General features: G+C 37.1%; 1 protein-coding gene across 1 annotated transcript in view; it reads left to right on the top strand.

Annotated features, from left to right (window-relative positions):
* Window positions 1-22,851, top strand: part of cdc45 (CDC45 cell division cycle 45 homolog) — a 24,716-nt gene extending 1,865 nt beyond the window's left edge. The window contains exons 3-18 of the mRNA XM_079826918.1: window positions 1,796-1,888; window positions 1,994-2,131; window positions 5,271-5,429; window positions 5,503-5,561; window positions 5,659-5,707; window positions 9,169-9,230; window positions 9,304-9,354; window positions 9,439-9,558; window positions 11,413-11,544; window positions 13,462-13,560; window positions 13,644-13,805; window positions 17,531-17,669; window positions 17,905-17,988; window positions 18,508-18,626; window positions 18,714-18,790; window positions 22,442-22,851. Of these exons, the coding sequence (XP_079683044.1) occupies window positions 1,796-1,888; window positions 1,994-2,131; window positions 5,271-5,429; window positions 5,503-5,561; window positions 5,659-5,707; window positions 9,169-9,230; window positions 9,304-9,354; window positions 9,439-9,558; window positions 11,413-11,544; window positions 13,462-13,560; window positions 13,644-13,805; window positions 17,531-17,669; window positions 17,905-17,988; window positions 18,508-18,626; window positions 18,714-18,790; window positions 22,442-22,506 (1,608 nt within the window). The 3' untranslated portion in view covers window positions 22,507-22,851. The remainder of the gene's footprint in view (window positions 1-1,795; window positions 1,889-1,993; window positions 2,132-5,270; window positions 5,430-5,502; window positions 5,562-5,658; window positions 5,708-9,168; window positions 9,231-9,303; window positions 9,355-9,438; window positions 9,559-11,412; window positions 11,545-13,461; window positions 13,561-13,643; window positions 13,806-17,530; window positions 17,670-17,904; window positions 17,989-18,507; window positions 18,627-18,713; window positions 18,791-22,441) is intronic.
* Window positions 22,852-23,764: the final 913 nt, after the last annotated feature.

Genomic DNA, 23,764 nt, shown 5'->3' with positions numbered 1-23,764 from the left:
CATATTTTCAACATTTGATCTTATAATTATGACTTAGCATGTCATATTTTCGACTTTTTATCTAATAATGAGGAATTTTAAAATCATATTTTCAACATTATGACTTAGCATTTCATATTTTCTTAGTGTGTGTTTTGCTCATAATTTAGACTTTTTAAAATCTAATTTCAGCTTTTTATCTCATAATTAGGACTTTTAATCATAATTTTGATTTTGACGTCATAATTTTGACTTAAAATCCCTCATTTTAAAATTTAATCTCAATTTTCAAAGTCATAATTTCAACGGTTAATTTCTCAATGACTTAGCATGTCATATTTTTTACTTTATAGAATAATGAGGACTAAAATGTTGAAAATGATTTTATAATTATGACTTAGCATTTCATATTTTTGACTTTTTATCCAGTAATGAGGACTTTTAAAATCATATTTTCAACATTATGACTTAGCATTTCATATTTTCGACTTTTTATCTAATAATGAGGACTTTTAAAATCATATTTTCAACATTATGACTTAGCATTTCATATTTTCGACTTTTTATCTAATAATGAGGACTTATAAAATCATATTTTCTACATTTTATCTTATAATTATGACTTGGCATGTCATATTTTCAACTTTTTATTTAATAATGAGGACTTTTAAAATCATATTTTTGACTTTTTATCTAATAATGAGGACTTTTAAAATCATATTTTCAACGTTATGACTTAGCATTTCATATTTTTGACTTTTTATCTAATAATGAGGACTTATAAATCATATTTTCAACGTTATGACTTAGCATTTCATATTTTTGACTTTTTATCTAATAATGAGGACTTATAAAATCATATTTTCTAAATTTTATCTTATAATTATGACTTAGCATGTCATATTTTCGACTTTTTATTTAATAATGAGGACTTTTAAAATCATATTTTTGACTTTTTATCTAATAATGAGGACTTATAAAATCATATTTTCTAAATTTTATCTTATAATTATGACTTAGCATGTCATATTTTCGACTTTTTATTTAATAATGAGGACTTTTAAAATCATATTTTTGACTTTTTATCTAATAATGAGGACATTTAAAATCATATTTTCAACATTATGACTTAGCACGTCATATTTTCGACTTTTGATTTAATAATGAGGACTTTTAAAATCATATTTTCAACATTATGACTTAGCACGTCATATTTTTGACTTTTTATCTAATAATGAGGACTTTTAAAATCATATTTTCACCATTGTATCTTATAATTATGACTTTATGATAGTTGAATATGTAGTGTCCCCGACTGAAGCCGGAACCCGATCTCCATCAGAGACAGAATGGAGGAAAACCGAGCAGAATCCAGACTCAGACGCTCAGTTCTCCTCTGGCCGATGAACACACAGTGTGTGATTATGATTCAGGCAAATTTACAGGTCAGAGGTCAGAGTAGATCGTAATATTTGACGGATCGGAGTCATCACGCCGGAGATGGGTTGGATTAATATGTGGTGTAGATATCCAGAAGTGTCTTGTTTTAAATGTAGATTTATAGATCATCTTCAGCTGAATGTTCAGTTTCTCAATAATTGAAAATCTGGCATCTGAGGGTGCAAAACAATCTAAATATTGAGGAAAATCTCCTTTAAAGTTGTCCAAATGAAGTCCTTAGCAATGCATATCACTACTAATAATACATTTATGATATATCTACGGTAGGACGATTACAAAATGTTTACTAAATATGATTTTTGTCATCAGAGAAACATGGATGATATAATAATATTTGCCTGTGTGTTCCATCCAGGCTCTATTTCACTGTGATCAGGTCCAGTATACACTGGTTCCTGTGACGGGATGGCAGGATTTGGGGACGGCGTTTATGGAGCATAAGGAACAGGTCAGACTTTAGACTGTATATCCATCATCTCTATAGACTGATGAGTGGGCAATAGTCCTCAGCTCTTGAGTCTGATCCAGAAGTGTCTGTTTCTCCTTCTTCTAGTACCAGTATTTTGTGCTGATAAACTGCGGAGCAAATGTGGACCTGCTGGAGACGCTTCAGCCTGAGGAAGACTCTGTGTTCTTCATCTGTGACACACACAGGCCTGTGGATGTGGTCAACGTCTACAATGACACTCAGGTACAAATGCTCAGCTCTTCATTAGCTATCTTGCTGCAAACATGCAGTTATTAAAGGGATAGTTCAGACAAAAATTAAAACTGGACTTTTAATGAGGAATTTTAAAATCATGTTTTTGACTTTTTATCTAATAATAAGGACATTTAAAATCATGTTTTTGACTTTTTATCTAATAATAAGGACTTTTAAAATCATATTTTTCACTTTTTATCTAATAATAAGGACTTTTAAAATCATATTTTTCACTTTTTATCTAATAATAAGGACTTTTAAAATCATTTTTCACTTTTTATCTAATAATAAGGACATTTAAAATCATATTTTTCACTTTTTATCTAATAATAAGGACTTTTAAAATCATATTTTTCACTTTTTATCTAATAATAAGGACTTTTAAAATCATATTTTTCACTTTTTATCTAATAATAAGGACATTTAAAATCATATTTTTCACTTTTCATCTAATAATAAGGACTTTTAAAATCATATTTTTCACTTTTTATCTAATAAGGACTTTTAAAATCATATTTTTCACTTTTTATCTAATAATAAGGACTTTTAAAATCATATTTTTCTCTTTTTATCTAATAATAAGGACTTTTAAAATCATATTTTTCACTTTTTATCTAATAATAAGGACATTTAAAATCATATTTTTCACTTTTTATCTAATAATAAGGACTTTTAAAATCATATTTTTCACTTTTTATCTAATCAGTTATTAAAGGGATAGTTCATCCAAAAATTAAGTGTCATAATTTAGTCGCCCTTAAAGGAACATGCCACTATTTTCCTCCCCTAGAGTTAACCCCCTCGAGTCGGCGCGATCGGCTTGCTTTTTTTCTTATCAGTGCAAAAGAGACTCAAATAACTGTCGTTTTTTGTAATCATTCAGGCAAGTGTTATACATCATTATAATTAGTGATGCACCGAAATGAAAATTCTGGGCCGAAACCGAAAATTTAGTATGCACTTGGCCGAAACTGAAGCCGAAAATGGCTTCTTTTAAGTATATATATATATATATATATATATATATAAATATAAATATAAATAAATAAATAAATAAATAAATAGCTTGAATTTAATGGATCTGAAATGAAAAAATCAGGAACCAATAGAATAATCAAACTTTTAACAGTTACATAACAAAACCTAAAAATATTTTTAACAATAAATATAAATAATAATACCAAATAGGCCTAATATTATTCTTCAAGTTTTATGTTCCATGAAATGAAATAGTTTTTTAACAGTTGTGCAAAAAAAGATCCACAATTATCTGAATAACTGCACACAAAATCACAGAATGGTTCTCATTAGGAACATGAATATGGACATGATGCTGCACTGAATAGTCTGTCACTGTTCTCCGGGAAAAATGGCATTTGGGGGGTAAAATATGTGGTTTTTGGCAGGGTTGCTTGCTAAAGTTCGCATTCCTGGGTCTAAATATCACATAATTGGGGTCGCTCCAACCCGCGGACATGGAAAAACATCCCGCGGGAAAACCGCAGACTTGGCAACACTGCTTGGGGCAGATAAATACCTGCGTGCAATCCGCGCAATGGAATGGAAAGCGGCCTTCATTCGCGCGCCAGTGGTCATGGGGATTGTCGCATTTTCGGCGGCCGAAATTTCGGTGCACCCCTAATTATAATCTGTTAAGTTTTTCTTTTTTTGTGTGTGTGTGTGTGTGTGTACAGTCACAATAAAAACTAAATTGTTGTGCTTTTTGCAAAATAAAGAAAACAAACATGATGCGCGATCTACAGCCTCTCTCAAAGACGTTCATTCAGATAGTCTTCAGAAAATGACCTCTAGCTTAGTGAATACTTGTCTCACAAACATGAGACATATGTCTAAAGAAACTCTGAAATGTCAGATTTTAAATAATGTAAACCAAATCAAAGCAAATATGCTGTGTTTATGTAAATCTGTTTGAAAGGTGATAGATGTCAGTCACCCGCGAGCCACTTCATTATCCGCTATAAATATAGTACCAGCCAAACGTATTTTGATTCATATTGATGTTTAAATATTATAGCCTAATGTTATTTTTTTAATTTAATATCAAAGTTTGTTTTACCAATATCGAGTTTTGTTTTGTAGAAAGTGAATTGCTTTCGTTAAAGTGAATTTCGTTTTGTATAAATTGTATCTTAATTTTAATTATTTATTATTAAATTTTTTAGCATGAGACTACTTTTCAAAAGTAGAAAAAATACTCTTAGTAACAAAATAAAAAAAATGCTTTGTCTTGTTTCTAGACTAAATATTTAAACATTCTTAAATCAAGATGCATTTACTAGATAAGTACAATATATAATATGTGCTTTGTCCTGCTGCTCTCAGTCACATCAGTACCTGAAGCTCATTTATTATGCAGCTCATTATGCGGGCTATTATGTTCTTTTGTCCTTTCCGGTGATACTCATCTTTATTCATTAGATATCACGCCTTCTCGCATACTGGCTTTGTGGAGAGAAACTGTCTTACAAATTTTAAATCAGTGTATTGTTTTATGTGAATGAGCCGGCTCAATGATTCTCACATCAGTTTAAAGCAAAAACTCTTGGCAAATACACCCACTAGTCAAAAGTCTTGTGGACACATATCTATTGTGTGTTTTGAGGCTTTAATTTAAAAATTCAAAAACCATGCTTAAACATTTTTCTCAAATACAAGCATGTACATATATGTTGCTCACATATTATGGTAGCCCAGTTTGTGCTGAATACAGTGTAATTACACCTTTGTCATTAATGTGTTTATAAGCAACTGAAAAAAACACAAATGTCAGAGCATGTCAAAACTTCTAAAGGGCCCAAAACAGCCCAGACTCCTAGGGGTTAAAGGAACACGCCACCATTTTCCGTCTCCTCTAGAGTTGAACAGTTGAGTTTGAGCATTTTCATTCAGCCGATCTCCGGGTCTAGCACTGTTAGCATAGCTTAGCATAGCTCATTGAATCTGATTAGACCGTTAGCATCCTGCTCAAAAATGACCAAAGAGTTTCCATATTTCTCCCGTTTAAAACTCGACTCTTCTGTAGTTCATCGTGTGCTGAGACTGACGGGAAATGAGAAGTTGTGATTTATCTCTTTAATAAATGATTTCTTTACTTCAACTGCAACAGATCAAGCTCCTGATCAAGCAAGATGACGACCTTGGTGTTCCGACCTATGATGACATCTTCCGTGATGAGGATGAGGACGAAGAGGGAGACGGCGATGATTCTGGAAATGAGAGCGATGGGAGCGCAGAGCCTTCTGGGAAACGGAGGCGTTATGATGAGGCATGTGTTTCTATCCGTGTTATGCATGTTATGAGCAGCTGGATTCTCTTATGCTCTGCCTTCTCTTCCTCAGGGAGCTCTGGAGAGGAGAATCGAACGACAGCGGGCCAGACGGGAATGGGAAGCTCGAAGGTCATAATCATAACCATCACTCCAGATTAAAATGACCAGTGCGGTGATGAATTCATTGTGTGTGTGTGTGTGTGTGTGTGTGTGTGTGTGTTTGCAGGAGAGAGATTCTGTTTGACTACGAGCAGTACGAGTTCCATGGCACATCAGTGAGTAACTATGGTCATGTTCTCATGTGTAACGATTCGATATTATCGCTATACTCCAAGGCATATGGTAAAAGGTTAACAAAACATGTACTGTTGATTAAAATGCTAAATATGGAATTATTAATGAATAGGCTTGGACTCGGAGCTGCTCCGGACAATGACACCAGAATATAAATATTCATGATTCTGAAGCTGAAAATACAGATTTATTTTAGACACTAGATATATTTACAATAATGAAGGCCACTTTTTAATGGAAACATGAGACATTTGGCATTATGAGGACCCACAAATATTCCCCCACTGCATTATTATACATCATATTCAACATTTATATGTAATAGTTTAATGTCGTACTGACACTAAAACTCCTTGAACTTAAATTTCTCACACAGAAATGTTTATTTTGGGAGAATTGTACACAGTACAGTCACGATCCACATATTGTTGCGTTTTTGTATTGTGACATAATATATTGTTACACCCCTAGATCTGATTTTATAGCTATGTTCATGCTTTAAAGGGATAGTTCATCCAAAAATGAACATGACCCCATGATTACTCTCCCTCAACTCATCCTAGGTGTGTATGACATTCTCCTCTCAGACCAACACAATCAGAGTTATATAATGTCCTGACTCTTACACGCTTTATAATGGCTGTCATTTTTGAAGTCCATAAAAGTGCATCCATCCATCATAAAAGAGCATCCATCCATCATAAAAGTACATCCGTCCATCATAAAAGTGCATCCATCCATCATAAAAGAGCATCCATCCATCATAAAAGAGCATCCATCCATCATAAAAGTGCATCTGTCCATCATAAAAGTGCATCCATCCATCAATCATAAAAGTGCATCCATCCATCATAAAAGAGCATCCATCCATCATAAAAGTGCATCTGTCATCATAAAAGTGCCTCCATCCATCATAAAAGTGCATCCGTCCATCATAAAAGTGCATCTATCCATCATAAAAGAGCATCCATCCATCATAAAAGAGCATCCATCCATCATAAAAGAGCATCCATCCATCATAAAAGAGCATCCATCCATCATAAAAGTGCATCTGTCCATCATAAAAGTGCATCCATCCATCATAAAAGTGCATCCATCCATCATAAAAGAGCATCCATCCATCATAAAAGAGCATCCATCCATCATAAAAGTGCATCTGTCCATCATAAAAGTGCATCCATCCATCATAAAAGTGCATCCATCCATCATAAAAGAGCATCCATCCATCATAAAAGAGCATCCATCCATCATAAAAGAGCATCCATCCATCATAAAAGTGCATCTGTCCATCATAAAAGTGCATCCATCCATCATAAAAGTGCATCCATCCATCATAAAAGTGCATCCATCCATCATAAAAGAGCATCCATCCATCATAAAAGTGCATCCATCCATCATAAAAGTGCATCCATCCATCATAAAAGTGCATCCATCCATCATAAAAGTGCATCCATCCATCATAAAAGAGCATCTATCCATCATAAAAGTGCATCTGTCCATCATAAAAGTGCATCCATCCATCATAAAAGTGCATCCATCCATCATAAAAGTGCATCTATCCATCATAAAAGAGCATCTATCCATCATAAAAGTGCATCTGTCCATCATAAAAGTGCATCTGTCCATCATAAAAGTGCATCCATCCATCATAAAAGTGCATCCATCCATCATAAAAGAGCATCCATCCATCATAAAAGTGCATCCATCCATCATAAAAGTGCATCCATCCATCATAAAAGTGCATCCATCCATCATAAAAGAGCATCCATCCATCATAAAAGTGCATCTGTCCATCATAAAAGTGCATCTGTCCATCATAAAAGTGCATCTATCCATCATAAAAGTGCATCTGTCCATCATAAAAGTGCATCCGTCCATCGTTAAGGTGCATCTGTCCATCATAAAAGTGCATCTATCCATCATAAAAGTGCATCTGTCCATCATAAAAGTGCATCCGTCCATCGTTAAGGTGCATCTGTCCATCATAAAAGTGCATCCGTCCATCATAAAAGTGCATCCATCCATCATAAAAGTGCATCCATCCATCATAAAAGAGCATCCATCCATCATAAAAGTGCATCCATCCATCATAAAAGTGCATCCATCCATCATAAAAGAGCATCCATCCATCATAAAAGTGCATCTGTCCATCATAAAAGTGCATCTATCCATCATAAAAGTGCATCTGTCCATCATAAAAGTGCATCCGTCCATCGTTAAGGTGCATCTGTCCATCATAAAAGTGCATCCGTCCATCATAAAAGTGCATCTATCCATCATAAAAGTGCATCCGTCCATCATAAAAGTGCATCTATCCATCATAAAAGTGCATCCGTCCATCATAAAAGTGCATCTATCCATCATAAAAGTGCATCCGTCCATCATAAAAGTGCATCCGTCCATCATAAAAGTGCATCCATCCATCATAAAAGTGCATCTGTCCATCATAAAAGTGCATCTGTCCATCATAAAAGTGCATCCGTCCATCATAAAAGAGCATCTATCCATCATAAAAGTGCATCCGTCCATCATAAAAGTGCATCTGTCCATCATAAAAGAGCATCTATCCATCATAAAAGTGCATCCGTCCATCATAAAAGTGCATCTGTCCATCATAAAAGAGCATCTGTCCATCATAAAAGTGCATCCGTCCATCATAAAAGAGCATCTATCCATCATAAAAGTGCATCCATCCATCATAAAAGTGCATCTGTCCATCATAAAAGTGCATCTATCCATCATAAAAGTGCATCCATCCATCATAAAAGAGCATCTATCCATCATAAAAGAGCATCTATCCATCATAAAAGTGCATCCATCCATCATAAAAGTGCATCTGTCCATCATAAAAGTGCATCCGTCCATCATAAAAGTGCATCTATCCATCATAAAAGTGCATCTATCCATCATAAAAGTGCATTTTATGATAGATAGATGCACTTTTTTGGGCTTAATTTTGGTCTCCCATTCACTGTCATTATAAAGCTTGGAACAGTCAGGACATTATTAATATATCTCTGATTGTGTTCGTCTGAGAGAAGAATGTCATAAACATGAGTAAATCATGGGGTCATTTTCATTTTTGGGTGAACTGTCCCTTTAGTGCATCTGTGACTTCATCAGATTTACCTAAAGATGCTTTAGGCGGTTAATAAAGCTGGTCAAATAGCTAAAAAAGTAATGTTTTCAGGCTTTTGTCAATATGTATTTTGCTCTGAAATATGCACTAATATAACAATACATAGTGAACTGCAATATAAGCATAGATGATGTTTGTGATCAAACGAAAGCAATTTCGGGGAGATAAAGCAGGACTAATGTGAAAAGGATCTGATTGAGTTGTATAATGTATGTATTTGTAAGTTCTTCAACTACTGGAGTAGTGAATGTGCCACTCAGTCTGTGCTGTGGAGAGTGAAGCGGTTTCTTCTGTGGTCCACAGGCGGCGCTGGTGATGTTTGAGCTGGCCTGGGTCATGTCTAAAGACACCAAAGACATGCTATGGTGAGCTTCCTGTTCTATATCGCCTCTCAGAAGCAGTGCCATGTGACCTGAGATCTGACTCTTTGATTGGCAGGTGGAGTGTCATTGGACTGACGGATCAGTGGGTTCATGACAAAATCCCACAGTAAGAATCTCACTCTTATCTCACTATAATCACCGTCTTCAGGCATCCCATAATGGGACTTACCTGTGTGTCTTTATCCTCCAGCATGAAGTATGTGACGGACATCGCCACCTTACAGCGCCATGTGTCCAGACACAACCACAGAAACGAGGATGAGGAGAACTCTCTGTCCATCGACTGCATGAGGATCTCCTTTGAGTACGAGTATCCTTCACATGAGGATCAATGTTCACTGCGTAACTTTATCTTGGACATTAGTACGGTTCTGTGGCATCTCATTTTGTGTGAAAAGGTCTTAAAGGGATAGTTCACCCAAAAAATGAAAATTAGCCCATGATTTACTCTCGGTGTGTGTGACATTCTTCAAAATCTGAGTTATATTAAAAATGTTCAGGCTAATCCAAGCATTATAATAGCAGTAATAGTTGCTCTGTTTTTGAAGTCCATAAAAGTGCATCTGTCCATCATATAGCGGCTCTGGGGTGTTAATAAAGGCCTTCTGAAGCGAATCCACGCGTTTGTGGAAGAAAAATATCCATATTTAACCCTCTGGGGTTCTTCATTTATTGGTCACACTCAGGACTTTCGGGTCAAATGACCTGGAGGGCGGGATTAAGATAAAGATTTTAGTAAAATCAATTAAATATATTTTTGTTCAATAATATTTTTTCTTTTTTGGTGTTTTAAGATAATTTTATGATTTATAATTAATATTTATCATTTTTTCCTATTGAATATAATAAAAAATGTATACACATTGAGCATTTTTATCACGCAATAGCACATTTTTATCACTATAGTGCATCTTGCGTTTTATAAAAAAAAAAATTAAATCGTAGCTTCATCGGAATGGTCTGAAACTTGGTGATTTTATTGGTACTTGGTATATGAACACCCAACAAAATTGGGGACAGGATTTGAAAAGTCTAAGTGGTCGTAAAAAAAAGTCACACTCAGTCAGGACCTTTTGCTTCTCAAAAATGACCCCCATAGGAAATTAATGGGAAATTGCCAAAAATATGAAAATACAGAGTTTTTTTTGTGCATACAATCTAGAAATCAGCCAGGATGCAGAAAAAAAGACTCAACAGTGAAGATCTCTAAAACATCACGAGTGCAACACACACTTGTACACACAAAAACACACACGCGCGCACAAATTAACGCATGCCATTCCAAAAGCTAATTGTGTTTTTGTCTGTTTTGCACTCGTGATGTTTTAGAGATCTTCACTGTTGAGTCTTTTTTTCTGCATCCTGGCTGATTTGTAGATTGTATGCACACAAAAAACACTGTATTTTCATATTTTTGGCAATTTCCCATTAATTTTATGACCACTTAGACTTTTCAAATCCTGTCCCCAATTTGTTTGGGTGTTCATTTACCAAGTACCAATAAAGTCACCAAGTCTCGCGCCATTCCGATGGAGCTACGATTTTTTTTATTTATTATAAAACGCTTTGGGTCATTTCTGACCCGAAGTACCCCAGAGGGTAAACTTTATCAAGTAAACTTTCGGCCTCCGCCTTCTGTGGAAAAGTGTTGAATGTTGAAAATGAAACTCCAGATGTGTTCGTGACGTCATGACGAGCGGAGCTGAGCGTTAGTCTTTCCATCCGCAGGGGAACTTTCAACACTTTCTCCATAAATGAACAGGGAAGACGAAAGAGTTTACTTGATAAAGTTTTAAATATGGATATTTTTCTTACACAAACGCGTCGATTCGCTTCAGAAGGCCTTTATTAACACCCCAGAGCCGTGTGGAGCAGTTATATGATGGATAGATGCACTTTTATTAACAGAGCAACTATGAATCCAATTCTAATGCTTGGATTAGCCTGGACTTTTGTAATATAACTCTAAGAGAAGAATGTCACACACACCTCGGATGACTTGAGGGAGAGTAAATCATCGGCTAATTTAAATTTTTGGGTGAACTATCCCTTTAACTTTTGCACTATGGTGTGCTTTTTCATGCATGTGTAAGTGGAATGTCCTTTTGAACATGCATGAAGAGCGGTGTGTAATGTGTGCTTGACCCTTGACCCCGTGTGTCAGTCTGAGGCTGGTGATGTATCAGCACTGGTCTCTGTATGAGAGCATCTGTAACTCGTGCTACACCTCCTGCAACTTTAAACTCTGGTCCATCAACGGACAGAAGAAACTGCAGGAGTTCCTGGCCGACATGGGGTGAGGGAATATTGCTAACTATTGAGCAAGTTCATTAAAGCTGCACTGTGTAAGTTTCCCGTCCGCTAGAGGCGTAGTTTGATGACGGCACGTTTGAGCGCAGACTCTCGGGACATGTGGTCTTCACCTCAGCCGGTGGGAAAGAATCGGGATAGGCCTATGTTACCCTTAAATGTCAGAGAAAAGAACAGAATCAGAGTTTTTTTTTTTCTTATAGAAAATTGTACTTTGCATATTATACTATAAAAACACATAATTATAGTTGATTTTAGTTTATCATAGTTGATCATGACGGTTATCACAGAATCCTGTTAAAAAGTCCCAATGCTACACAATGAAATCAATTCACCAAGTTTTATGTAGAAAACCAGCAAATAACAAATAAAAAGGTTTTATAAAAAGATAAAACTCACATATTTCAGCCTCTAAATCATTTTTAGTCAAAAAAAGATAAATTACTGACATTTACAATGCACATTATCCTTTGTTATTAATAGTATGCGGTCTGATTGTAACCATGCAGCTTTACAGGGGGTGTGGCTTATCTAAATGAGATGTAAATGAGCCCTATTGTCACTCCCAGAGATGTATAGTAACGAAGTAGAACTACTTCACTACTGTACTTAAGTACTAAAAGGCAGTATCTGTGCTTTACTAGAGTATTATTTTTTTCTCCTACTTCCACTTTTACTTCAGTACATATTTTCGATGAGTTTAATACTTTTACTCCGATATTTTTTTTATGTGCTGCATCGTTACTCGTTACAATTATAAAAATGTTACGAATCATTCCATTCCAAACCCACATTACCGCGCGCGAGAGAGCGCGCATTCACTGTCTTTAAATCAACACGAGCGTCTTGCGCTCAAATTGCTCTCTATTTGTTTACATAGTTAATGTGCACTGTGAAGTAACATATACAAAACATGAACAGCTGTATTTTTATTAACTAAGATTAATAAATACAGTAACAAATGTATTGATCATGGTTAGTTCATGTTAGTTATAAGTCTAATACATTAACTAATGTAATGTTAACAAATCAGACCATATTGTAAAGTGTTACAAACAAATCATTTACTCAGAACACCTCTTGAAATGAGAATATAAGTGTGCTTACCCCATTTTTTTTTAGTAAGAGTGGTTATAGTAAGATTTAATCTTAATGAACTACAGTATTTTCAGGTTATTTATATGACAAAGGTAGAAAAATTACTTACCAACATTGTGATTGTCCTTTAGCTTAATCATTTGAAATAATAAAAACAATATGATGTTCAAACTTTTGACTACTTTCTTTAATAACTACATAACACAATACTTGTACTTTTACTTTCAGTACTCGAGTAGTACATTTAAAAATAAACTACTTGCAATACTTAAGTACAAAAAATGTAGAATACTTTAGTACTTCTACTTAAGTGTGGTGCTTAAAGAGCACTTCAACTTCTACTCAAGTCACTTTTTTGATAAGGAACTTGTACTTTTACTCAAGTATGTGTCTCTAGTACTTTATACATCTCTGGTCACTCCCAGCAGGTGAGAACAAAATCTTTAGAGGCAAATTTCTCCCTGTTAAGCTTTTTTGAGTGCCTACTTTCAAATGGCCACAACTTCTCCAAATATTATCAGATTTCCATGTGTTACACATCACTGGAAAGCTTGGAGACTACACTTTCAGAATCTGTAAATAACTCAAAATGCTCCAGAACCGACTTGTGTCCCTACCTTCCGTGACTGGTCACATATATATATATATATATATAACACTGGCCTAGTGGTATTTGGATATTTTACTGAAAAAGTTACATAGTGCAGCTTTAACTCATGATTAGCATTAATATAGAATACTATGGCTGTTTTACAATCAGATTTTCGAGTTGACAACATCCTTTTAATGGTTGTTTTTCCCTCAGTCTCCCGCTCAAGCAGGTGCGGCAGAAGTTTAACTCGATGGATATGGCGATTAAAGAGAACCTGCGTGAAGTCATCGAGGAATCGGCCAATAAATTTGGGTGAGAGAGACTGAAATGAATGATTGTGCTTTTAGTTGTCACTATCAGTCACGTGTTTAATTGTTTTGTTGTTCCCACCTCAGTATGAAAGACATCCGTGTTCAGACGTTCGGCGTACACTTTGGCTTTAAGAACCGGTTTCTGGCCAGTGATGTGGTTCATGCTGCGGCCGCCTTGCTGGAAAACGTGGAGAAGGATGAGACGCCCGCAGACAACTTCATCAAAGCTCTGGACTGTCTGTCCAGGTATGAGACAGGGTTATTATAGTTAAAGGGTTAATTCACCCAAAAATGAAAATTCTGTCATTAATGACTGACCCTCATGTGGTTGGACACCGTCAGACCTCCGTTCATCTTCAGACACAAATGAAGATATTTTAGTGTAAATCTGATGCTCTGAAAGGCCTCCATTGGCTCAACTTTACACTCTCAAGACCCTTAAAAGACACTAAAGACGTCGTTACAAAGTCCATCTCACTACAGCGGCTCTACAATAACTTTATGAATCGACGAGAATAGTTTTTGTGTGCAAAAAAACCCTAAATAACGACTTATATAGTGATGACGATTTCAAAACAAAGCATCATGAAGCTTCAGAGCGTTATGAATCAGTGAGTCGATTCATGATTCGGATCGTGTGTCAAACCGCCAAACTGCTGAAATTTGGCGATTCAAACCGCTGATTCGTGATGTGTTGGTGACACAAACGTTGGGTTTAGACGTCAACTCGACGTTCATTTTCAACTAAAATATGATGTTTGTCTGACATTGGAGCTTGACATCACACAAACGTTGGGTTTAGACGTCAACTCGACGTTCATTTTCAACTAAAATATGACGTTTGTCTGACATTGGAGCTTGACGTCACACAAACGTTGGGTTTAGACGTCAACTCGACGTTCATTTTCAACTAAAATATGACGTTTGTCTGACATTGGAGCTTGACGTCACACAAACGTTGGGTTTAGACGTCAACTCGACGTTCATTTTCAACTAAAATATCACGTTTGTCTGACATTGGAGCTTGACGTCACACAAACGTTGGGTTTAGACGTCAACTCGACGTTCATTTTCAACTAAAATATCACGTTTGTCTGACATTGGAGCTTGACGTCACACAAACGTTGGGTTTAGACGTCAACTCGACGTTCATTTTCAACTAAAATATGACGTTTGTCTGACATTGGAGCTTGACGTCACACAAACGTTGGGTTTAGACGTCAACTCGACGTTCATTTTCAACTAAAATATGACGTTTGTCTGACATTGGAGCTTGACGTCACACAAACGTTGGGTTTAGACATCAACTCGACGTTCATTTTCAACTAAAATATCACGTTTGTCTGACATTGGAGCTTGACGTCACACAAACGTTGGGTTTAGACGTCAACTCGACGTTCATTTTCAACTAAAATATGACGTTTGTCTGACATTGGAGCTTGACGTCACACAAACGTTGGGTTTAGACGTCAACTCGACGTTCATTTTCAACTAAAATATGACGTTTGTCTGACATTGGAGCTTGACGTCAACCAAACCTTGGGTTTAGACGTCAACTCGACTTTCAACCAAAATATGACGTCTGACTGACGTTGGAGCTTGACGTCAAACAAACGTTGGGTTTAGCACCAATATAATTGGCTTAAGTAAATACAGCGCAACGTTATTTTAGGAAATCGCTATTTAAGAATGATAATCGGCCCTAAAAAGTGGGATGTCATTGGATTACATAAAATATTAAAGCACAAAAAGACATTCTTTAACTCTTCAAATGTCAATTTGAACATTAAGCCAATAGAAGTTAGTGAAGAGATGCAGCATTTGAGACATAGACGCTTTTTCTAATGCAATGAGATTTACACATTTAAGTGAATAAAGCGTCCAAAGGCTGTGATTTCGGCCCGAGTGCAGGACAGGAGGAGGCAGATGTACTCACGCAGTATAAAGAGGGCGGCCGCGACGGTGACATTCAGAAGCCAGAGTTTCTTCTGTACCATGGTAAACTCTCACATACCATCACACACACCCCACCTGAAACACAAAGACACACACGGAAGTCAGTCCTGAGAACTCTCGGTCAGATCTCCATCCTGATAAGACAATGAGTGTTATGTTCTTTGCACAGATTATCATCACGCACATCTCTGTAGTCAATCATTTTATCCCTTAAAACTCATCTTTGATTACCAAAAATGACATACTTAACATTTCTTCATGCCTTAAATAGCTTGAATGTACTCTACACCCTTGCTTCATTTAGTATATGCGACTCATGAATATGCAAATTATCCCCGCCTCCACTCACTCACAGCTCAGAAACCCACTCGCTCAACTTTACTGTAGCCTGACGTCATCATCTGGTGATGATGATCTGATTGGTCCAGCATAGTTGCTCCACAATGGATCAAGTCCTGACCCAACTTCCCCACCTCTGATGTTGTGGGCGGGGCTAAGCTTGGCTGGCGTCTAAGTATTACTGTAGGAAACGCTGCACAATGGTATCACTCTTGACAACAACAACAAAAAATGTGTTTGTACTTTTATTTACTTTTGTTTTATAACAAATATTCCATCAACTATCACAAACTCTGCCTCATTTGAAAGCTAAAACCCTCCAGATTCATGTTCTGAAGTTGTTTTGTGATAAATCCCCCAGAGAGGAAAGGGTTAAACGAAATGCTGAAGCCATGTAAACATGAACAGAATAACTGCAGATGGAGTGCAGATAATCGCTCAGATCAGATCGGACGAAGCCTAGAAACGACACACTCTTCACAACACATCCCACTTTATAATCCAAAACAACGAAACAATAGAGAAAAAAAACAGCTAATCCTCGTTTGTTTGCATGAGCGTTTTGAGTTGGAGTCATCAATCATGTCCATTTTCACTGAAATATGAATTCTAATCTGTATTCTGACGATCTGCAGTTTAGACTCTTGCGCTGAATATGAGCCCTCCCTCATCTCTCTCCTCCAATCACAGGCCTTCTGGGACTCATTAGCGCATTACAGGCTCGGCGAGGTGTCAATCACAGCACACATGGTTCTCACTGGATAAAGCCAGTCAATGCCTAGCCAATGCCTTGCCAGCAAAGTTTTGATGGATGGACGCAGTAACCAATCAGAGACGTCTCCATTCACACACACACACACACACACACACACACACACACACTAGTGCAGCTCACACACACTTCTGATCGACTAAAGGAGTTTTGACACTTTTTAAATTCTGTGAATAGTTTCTTTAATTTTTCAGGAACTGTATATTATTATCAGCAGTTGCTAATTCCCAGATGTTCATGTGTTTCTTTCTTCAGTTTTTTGAGGATCATTCCAGGATTTTTCTGCTCATAATGGACTTCAATGGGAACCAACGGCTGAAGGTCCAAATCACTGCAGTTTCAGAGGAAGAGCTTCAGAGGCTCTGACCAATCCCAGACGAGGAATAGAGTCAGATCTAGAGGAACCATCGCCACATTTACAACACACACACACACATTTATACACTTTAACCTCAGACGCTCATCTTGAGCTGCTCTGGGACGACACGGATTGAAGACTAATACAAACGCCCTTTAGCAAAGAAAGATTAAACAACGATGTCGGACGATTTAGTTGGAGTTGGAGTCTAGCGTGACCTTTCAATCCGTGAGAGCAGCTCAAGATGAGCGTCTGAGGTTAAAGTGTATAAATGTGTGTGTGTGTTGTAAATGTGGCGATGGTTCCTCTAGATCTGACTCTATTCCTCGTCTGGGATTGGTCAGAGCCTCTGAAGCTCTTCCTCTGAAACTGCAGTGATTTGGACCTTCAGCCGTTGGTTCCCATTGAAGTCCATTATGAGCAGAAAAATCCTGGAATGATCCTCAAAAAACTGAAGAAAGAAACACATGAACATCTGGGATGAGATGGAGTGAGGAGATGTTCATCCTCCTCCTGTAATGATGGTTTTCCTCCTGGTGTCTGCAGGAGTAATCTGGAGCGGCTGCATTTGGGCATTGATCTGGCCAAGAGGAAGCTGAAGGCCATTCAGCAGACAGTGGCCAGCTGCATCTGCACCAACCTCATCCTCTCTCAGGGGCCGTTCCTCTACTGCCATCTGCTGGAGGTGTGGAGCAAACGCATTTACTGCTAACACACTCTAGCGAATGCTGGAAGAGCATGAAGCTGTCAAGTAGTGTACTCAAGTTACAATAACGCTCACATTCAGCCACACACACACACACACACACACACACACACACACACACACACACACACGCTGTAAATGTTAAAATAGTGACTAATTGACTAATTTTGTTGTGTTGAAACGGCAGTTGTTGAAGTGTTTCTTGTGTTTGTAGGGAACACCGGACGTGAAGCTGTTCTCTAAACCTTTGGCTCTGACCCTCCTCTGCAAATATCTGCTCAAAGCCTTCATCTGCTCTGTAAGTACACGCGTGTGTGTGTGTGTGTGTGTGTGTGTGTGTGTGTGTGGGCATGTTTTTGTGAAATATCAGGACACAAATGTGTATAATGACATGGGTATTACAAAAAGAGGGTGAAATATGAGGACGTTCCCCATGTCCTCACTTTTCAAAAGTTTTTTTCACGGAAAGTAAACTGTCTCCTGTGATGGGTAGATTTAGGGTGTGTGTGTGTGTGTGTGTGTGTGTGTTGGGTAGGTTTAGGGTGTGTGTGTGTGTGTGTGTGTGTGTGTGTGTGTGTGTGTGTGTGTGTGTGTGTGTGTGTGTGTGTGATGGGTAGGTTTAGGGTGTGTGTGTGTGTGTGTGTGATGGGTAGGTTTAGGGTGTGTGTGTGTGTGTGTGTGTGTGTGTGTGTGTGTGTGATGGGTAGGTTTAGGGTGTGTGTGTGTGTGTGTGTGTGTGTGTGTGTGTGTGTGTGTGTGTGTGTCAGCAGTAGCCCGTTCAGCACATGTGATGTGTTCTCGTGTGTGTGTGTGTTAGACGAGGAACAAGCGCTGTAAGATCCTGCCGCTGATAATGGCCGCTCCTCTGGATGTGGAGAAGGGGACTGTGGTGGTGCTGGGGATTCCTCCAGAGTCCGACATGTCTGATAAGAAGAAGTGAGTCTGCTCATGCTTCAGAAACGGAGATGTGCTTCTGCTCTTTCTGCTCTGAAGAATGACGGCTCCTTTCTCTTCTTCCTCCAGTTTCTTTGGCCGGGCGTTTGAGAAGGCAGCGGAGAGCACCAGCTCCAGAACTCTACATGACCACTTCGATACTTCAGGTCAGGCTCTGACCCTCGGCATTATGGGCCGCGCTCGCCCACTAGAGGGCAGAACAGCCTTGAGATTCTGGCCGTTTCTCAATATTTGTTCTTGTCTGTAATTGTGTTCTCATGGGCTTGTGAAACGTCATCAGTTGCTGCCCAAGTCCTGTTCCAGTTCAAAGTTCACATCCAGACAAGTCCAGTTCAAATCCCCGGATGTGTCCTTGATCAGATCAGAATACACATCATTTCTGCTTAAAATAAGCCTAAAATGCAAAACAAAACCAATTTAGGATAGTAAGAGTTATTTTTAAGCACAAGCCTAATAAAACATTTGAAGTAAAAAAATGTTTTTTTTATGTATTACTTATATAGTAATATAAACTTGTGAAAATTTAAATATTAAATACAATTATAAAATGTTAAAATAATAGTTTTATTTATCATATTTATGTTTTATTTTTGTAATGTGTTTTTGTTAAGTTATAATGTTTTGAACTGCTTGTTATTTACAATGGCGACTATTAACTGTTTTAATTTTTTTTTTTTTTTTTTTTTTGCGGGTGTGTTGAATTGCATTAAATCCACATAAAAATCCTAATAATCAAACTAAAACATAATGGCCCGGTTTCACAGACAGGGCTTAAACTAAGCCAGGATTAGGCCTTAGTTCAATTAGGACATTTAAGTAACTTTTATAAACGTGCCCAAGAAAAAAACATTACTGGTGTGCATCTTTAGACAAAACAATGCCACTGACATATTTTAAGATTTGTCAGTGCAAGATTCTTTCAGTTAAAACCGCTCAAACATGCATTTTAGTCTAGGATTAGCTTAAGCATTGTCTGTGAAACCGGGGGAATAATTATTAATGTTAATAATAATATAGAGAGCCCACAGCAACAACAACAACAACAAATAAACAAACAAAAACATTAAAATATATATTGTCCCGTTTTTTTAATTAAAAGATAATAACAAATTAGATTTTGGTGATATTTTGACCACTCAAATAGGAAATGTCCCCGGTTTCCATTTCAGAAATCTGGTCACCTTACCTAAACCACATATTAATGTTTAATATAGGCCTATTATTTTTTTAAATCTAAACAAAGAGAGGCATGGTTGTGTTTTATACTTTATTTTGTTATAAATATATAAGATAATCAATGTAGCTGCCTGAACGACATTTGTGTGGCTAATATGTTTAAGATTTTTTTGTAAAAAAAAAAGAAAAGAGGCCGTGGTGTTTTGACATATTTCGTTTTATTGTAGCCTAAAATATAAGTTTCTCTATACCAAGTAGGCCTACGCTACGCAAACTTCTGATTAATTCAGGCTCGCCAAGTTCAACTCCGGAGAACGAGGACAGGAGGACAATAGTGTATATATTTATATTTTAAGCTACAATTAAACGAAATATATGATAAAACACCACTCTGCCTCTTTTCATTTTCATTAAAAAATGTAGTGCAGGCAATGTTATTGCATGTATATTTATAACAAAACGAAATATTAAAAACCCTGCCTCTTTTCGTTTACATAAAAAAAAAACACATTAATATGTGGTTCAGACAAGTGTGATTATCACTGTAATAAAATGAATTATGACATAAAACACAACCCAGTCTATTTTTGTTAAATGTCAGTTAATGTGTTTAACAGCCTAAACATATAAAGTTATGAAACTTCACTTTGCCCTCAGTCAAAACGATTTGCCAGGGAACAAATTATAGATTCATGAGACCAAAGATCGGCCGCTAGAAGACAAATTCTATCTGAAGACATCAGAGCCAGCGGAAGGACTAGCCGTGCTAAGGCTGATCCACTGGAGCTCACAACTCCGAAAACGCCAGATCACATTTGAAAAAAGGCGCTCTCTTTATAAATAAACCACCGATTTGAGCTTTAAACAACTACATTCTCGCCTGAAAAAGTCTTAAAACTACATTTGGTGAAACATTAACAGTTGTATTTTTAAATTAATTCTCATCCGCTGTTGACGTTTGCTGGTTGGTGCGAGATGCATTCTGGGATACCGGTCTGTCTGAAGTCCGTTCAGATGTTGGGGCTGCGTCCCAATTCGCCTACTTATACTACGTCCTAAAAGTATGTACTCTTTTTGTGAAGAAAAAGTACATACTTTTGAGTGTGTAGCAGAAGAGTATGCAAGCTTTGGGACACTTCGTCATCTTTAACGGACTCTGTTACGCGCGTCCCGTCACCGTTTAAACTGTCAGTCATCGTCACAGCTCAAATCCCCCACTTTCAATTTAATTTCCTACCGTATCGGAGAGAAATGTAGTCGCTCGTGGGTATTTAATTCAGAGACTCCCCTCATGTGTTTGCAAAGTTAATGGCCAAACGTATCATCACAAAAGTTCTCAATGCTGCTGAAGGGGAAATATAATGTGGATAATATTGAATAAATATCTTTTCGTCAGGTTAAATGCTGATAATTGCTCACTCAAGCCCCTTTATCTAATCCTCTCTACTTAACCGTCAGACTCGCGTAACCGTCATGTTTGTAGTTTTTTAACACTTTTTATCCGCGTTTGTAGTTCTAATCGAATCCTCGTCCATCTCGCAATGGGTTGTGGGCAATATCAGCCGCTAGAGTGCGCATCGATCTGCACTTCGGATATAGTAGACCATCCGGGAATCTTTGGAATACTCTTTTCAACATACTACGATTTGGGACATACTAATTCTTTTTTCGAATACTATTTAGTACGGATAGTGTGCGAATTGGGACGCAGCACACAAGTCTCCTCTCGATGCATCCTCGATAAAAGGGGCGGATCAAGGACACATCCGGGGATTTGAACTGGACTTGTCTAGATGTGAACTTTGAACTGGAACAGGACTTGGGCAGCAAGTCAACAGGGTGACAGAGAGTCAAACTTGCAAGTCTGAACTACCAAGGACGCAAGTCAGAAGTTCACGCACTTGGTATTGAGAAACGGCCTCTGTGATGCTCTGCTCTTCTGACCCTCGGCATTATGGGCCGCGGTCGCCCACTAGAGGGCACAGCAGCCTTGAGATTCTGTCAGGCTCTGCTCTTATTGGATGCGAATTTGCTAATAATACAAAATCATAATAGTAGTAAATATGCATAATTTTATTTAAATACATATACTTGTATATTTATATATGAGATATAAAATGACAATCTGAAAAAATATATACAATTATATTTTATAAATATTTAAATTAACAGTTAATAATAAATATTTTATTATTAAATAATAACAAATATTAATATTAGTTTGTCATTTTATTGGTTTTTCCTTTTATTTTTGTATTAGTTTTTATTAAATAATAATTTTAAACAATTAGTACATCAAGTTGAACTAAACGAGACATTGCGTTGGCAACAGAACCATGCATAATTAATAAAAAAAACAACCAATTGATATATTATTTTTATAATTTATTATAAATGTAGATGCATATCCCACTGCAGAACAGCAGTGCCAAGATTAACTGAAGCCATCCTGAGCAGTTTTCCCATCATTTCTGTCAGTTTGGTGCCAAATGCCTTCACTTCTGCCAGACTCCAAAACACACACACACACACACACACACGTGTACATTTATCATCATGCCACAACAGGTTATGTGAAGATCCGTGTGTGTGTGTGTGTGTGTGTGTGTCTCTCTCTGCAGTGATTGAGCTAAAGATGGAGGACAGAGGGAAGTTTCTGGATGCCCTCATCACCCTGTTGTCATAAAGGCCCACTGCATGCTGGGATTGATTACCAAACTGTCCACAGAAACTCTGAACACTCATGTGCTTTGCCTCCACACACACACACGGTTTCTCCAAGAATTTCTCCTCCCTCGAGTAAACGTGAGATTTACTGTGTTCTCAGCCAGTTTGGTGCCAAATGCCTTCAGACCTTCATCCTTCAGCTCGTCTGAGCCTCAGGTCAGCTGATGCCTGGTCATGTGACCGGCGGTGGGACTGCACAAGTGTGTGTGTGTGTGTGTGTGTGTGTGTGTGTGTGTGTCCTGTCATTTAGTGTGTGTTTGTGCATGTTATATATGAATTTGAATAAATCATTTTTATACTGTTTTGATGTTGGGGAATATGATGATTATTAATTGTTTTGCCTCAGATGGTCAGTCAAAGGCGTTTCTAAGGGCAACATTAGTTTGCAGGATATTTTACTTCCATAACATGTTTTTGAGTAAATGATTTTCAGTGAAGGAGAAAATCTAGCGTGTGATTGTATCCATGGATGGAGATCCTCCAACAGGTGCATTTGCATAACATTCATATTTAATGCTTTTATCAATAACTGTTTTCTATTATACAATATGACTATTTAAAAGCTAAAATCCTGCTTTGAATGATCCCTTAAGTTCTTTGGAAAACTGAAATGTTATCAAATCATAATGACTTTTTAAAAAATGTTTAGCAATTAATTTTCTCAGCTGTTTTAAAATGAGCTCAATAACACTTGTGTTCTGAAAGTACAGCTCTGGGACAAACAGGCTGAAGTCAAAGCATGAATTAGATCCGCAAACAAACGTTTGATTCACTTAATACAGTGAATATTGGATTATTTTTGGTAACACTTTACATTAAAGGGTTAGTTCACCCAAAAATGTAAATTCTGTCATTAATGACTGAGCCTCATGTGGTTGGACACCCGTCAGACCTCCGTTCATCTTCAGACACAAATGAAGATATTTTAGTGTAAAGCTGATGCTCTGAAAGGCCTCCATTGGCTCAACTTTACACTCTCAAGACCCTTAAAAGACACTAAAGACTAAAGTTACAAAGTCCATCTCACTACAGCGGCTCTACAATAACTTTATGAAGACGAGAATAGTTTTTGTGCGCAAAAAAACCCTAAATAACGACTTATATAGTGATGACGATTTCAAAACAAAGCATCATGAAGCTTCGAAGCGTTATGAATCACTGAGTCGATTCAGCGGTTTGAATCGCCAAATTTCAGCAGTTTGACACGCGATCCGAAT

The sequence above is a fragment of the Gobio gobio genome (assembly GCF_949357685.1).
Source record: "Gobio gobio genome assembly, chromosome: 10".
Taxonomy (NCBI): Eukaryota; Metazoa; Chordata; class Actinopteri; order Cypriniformes; family Gobionidae; genus Gobio; species Gobio gobio.
This window is presented reverse-complemented; position numbering and strand designations above follow the sequence as displayed.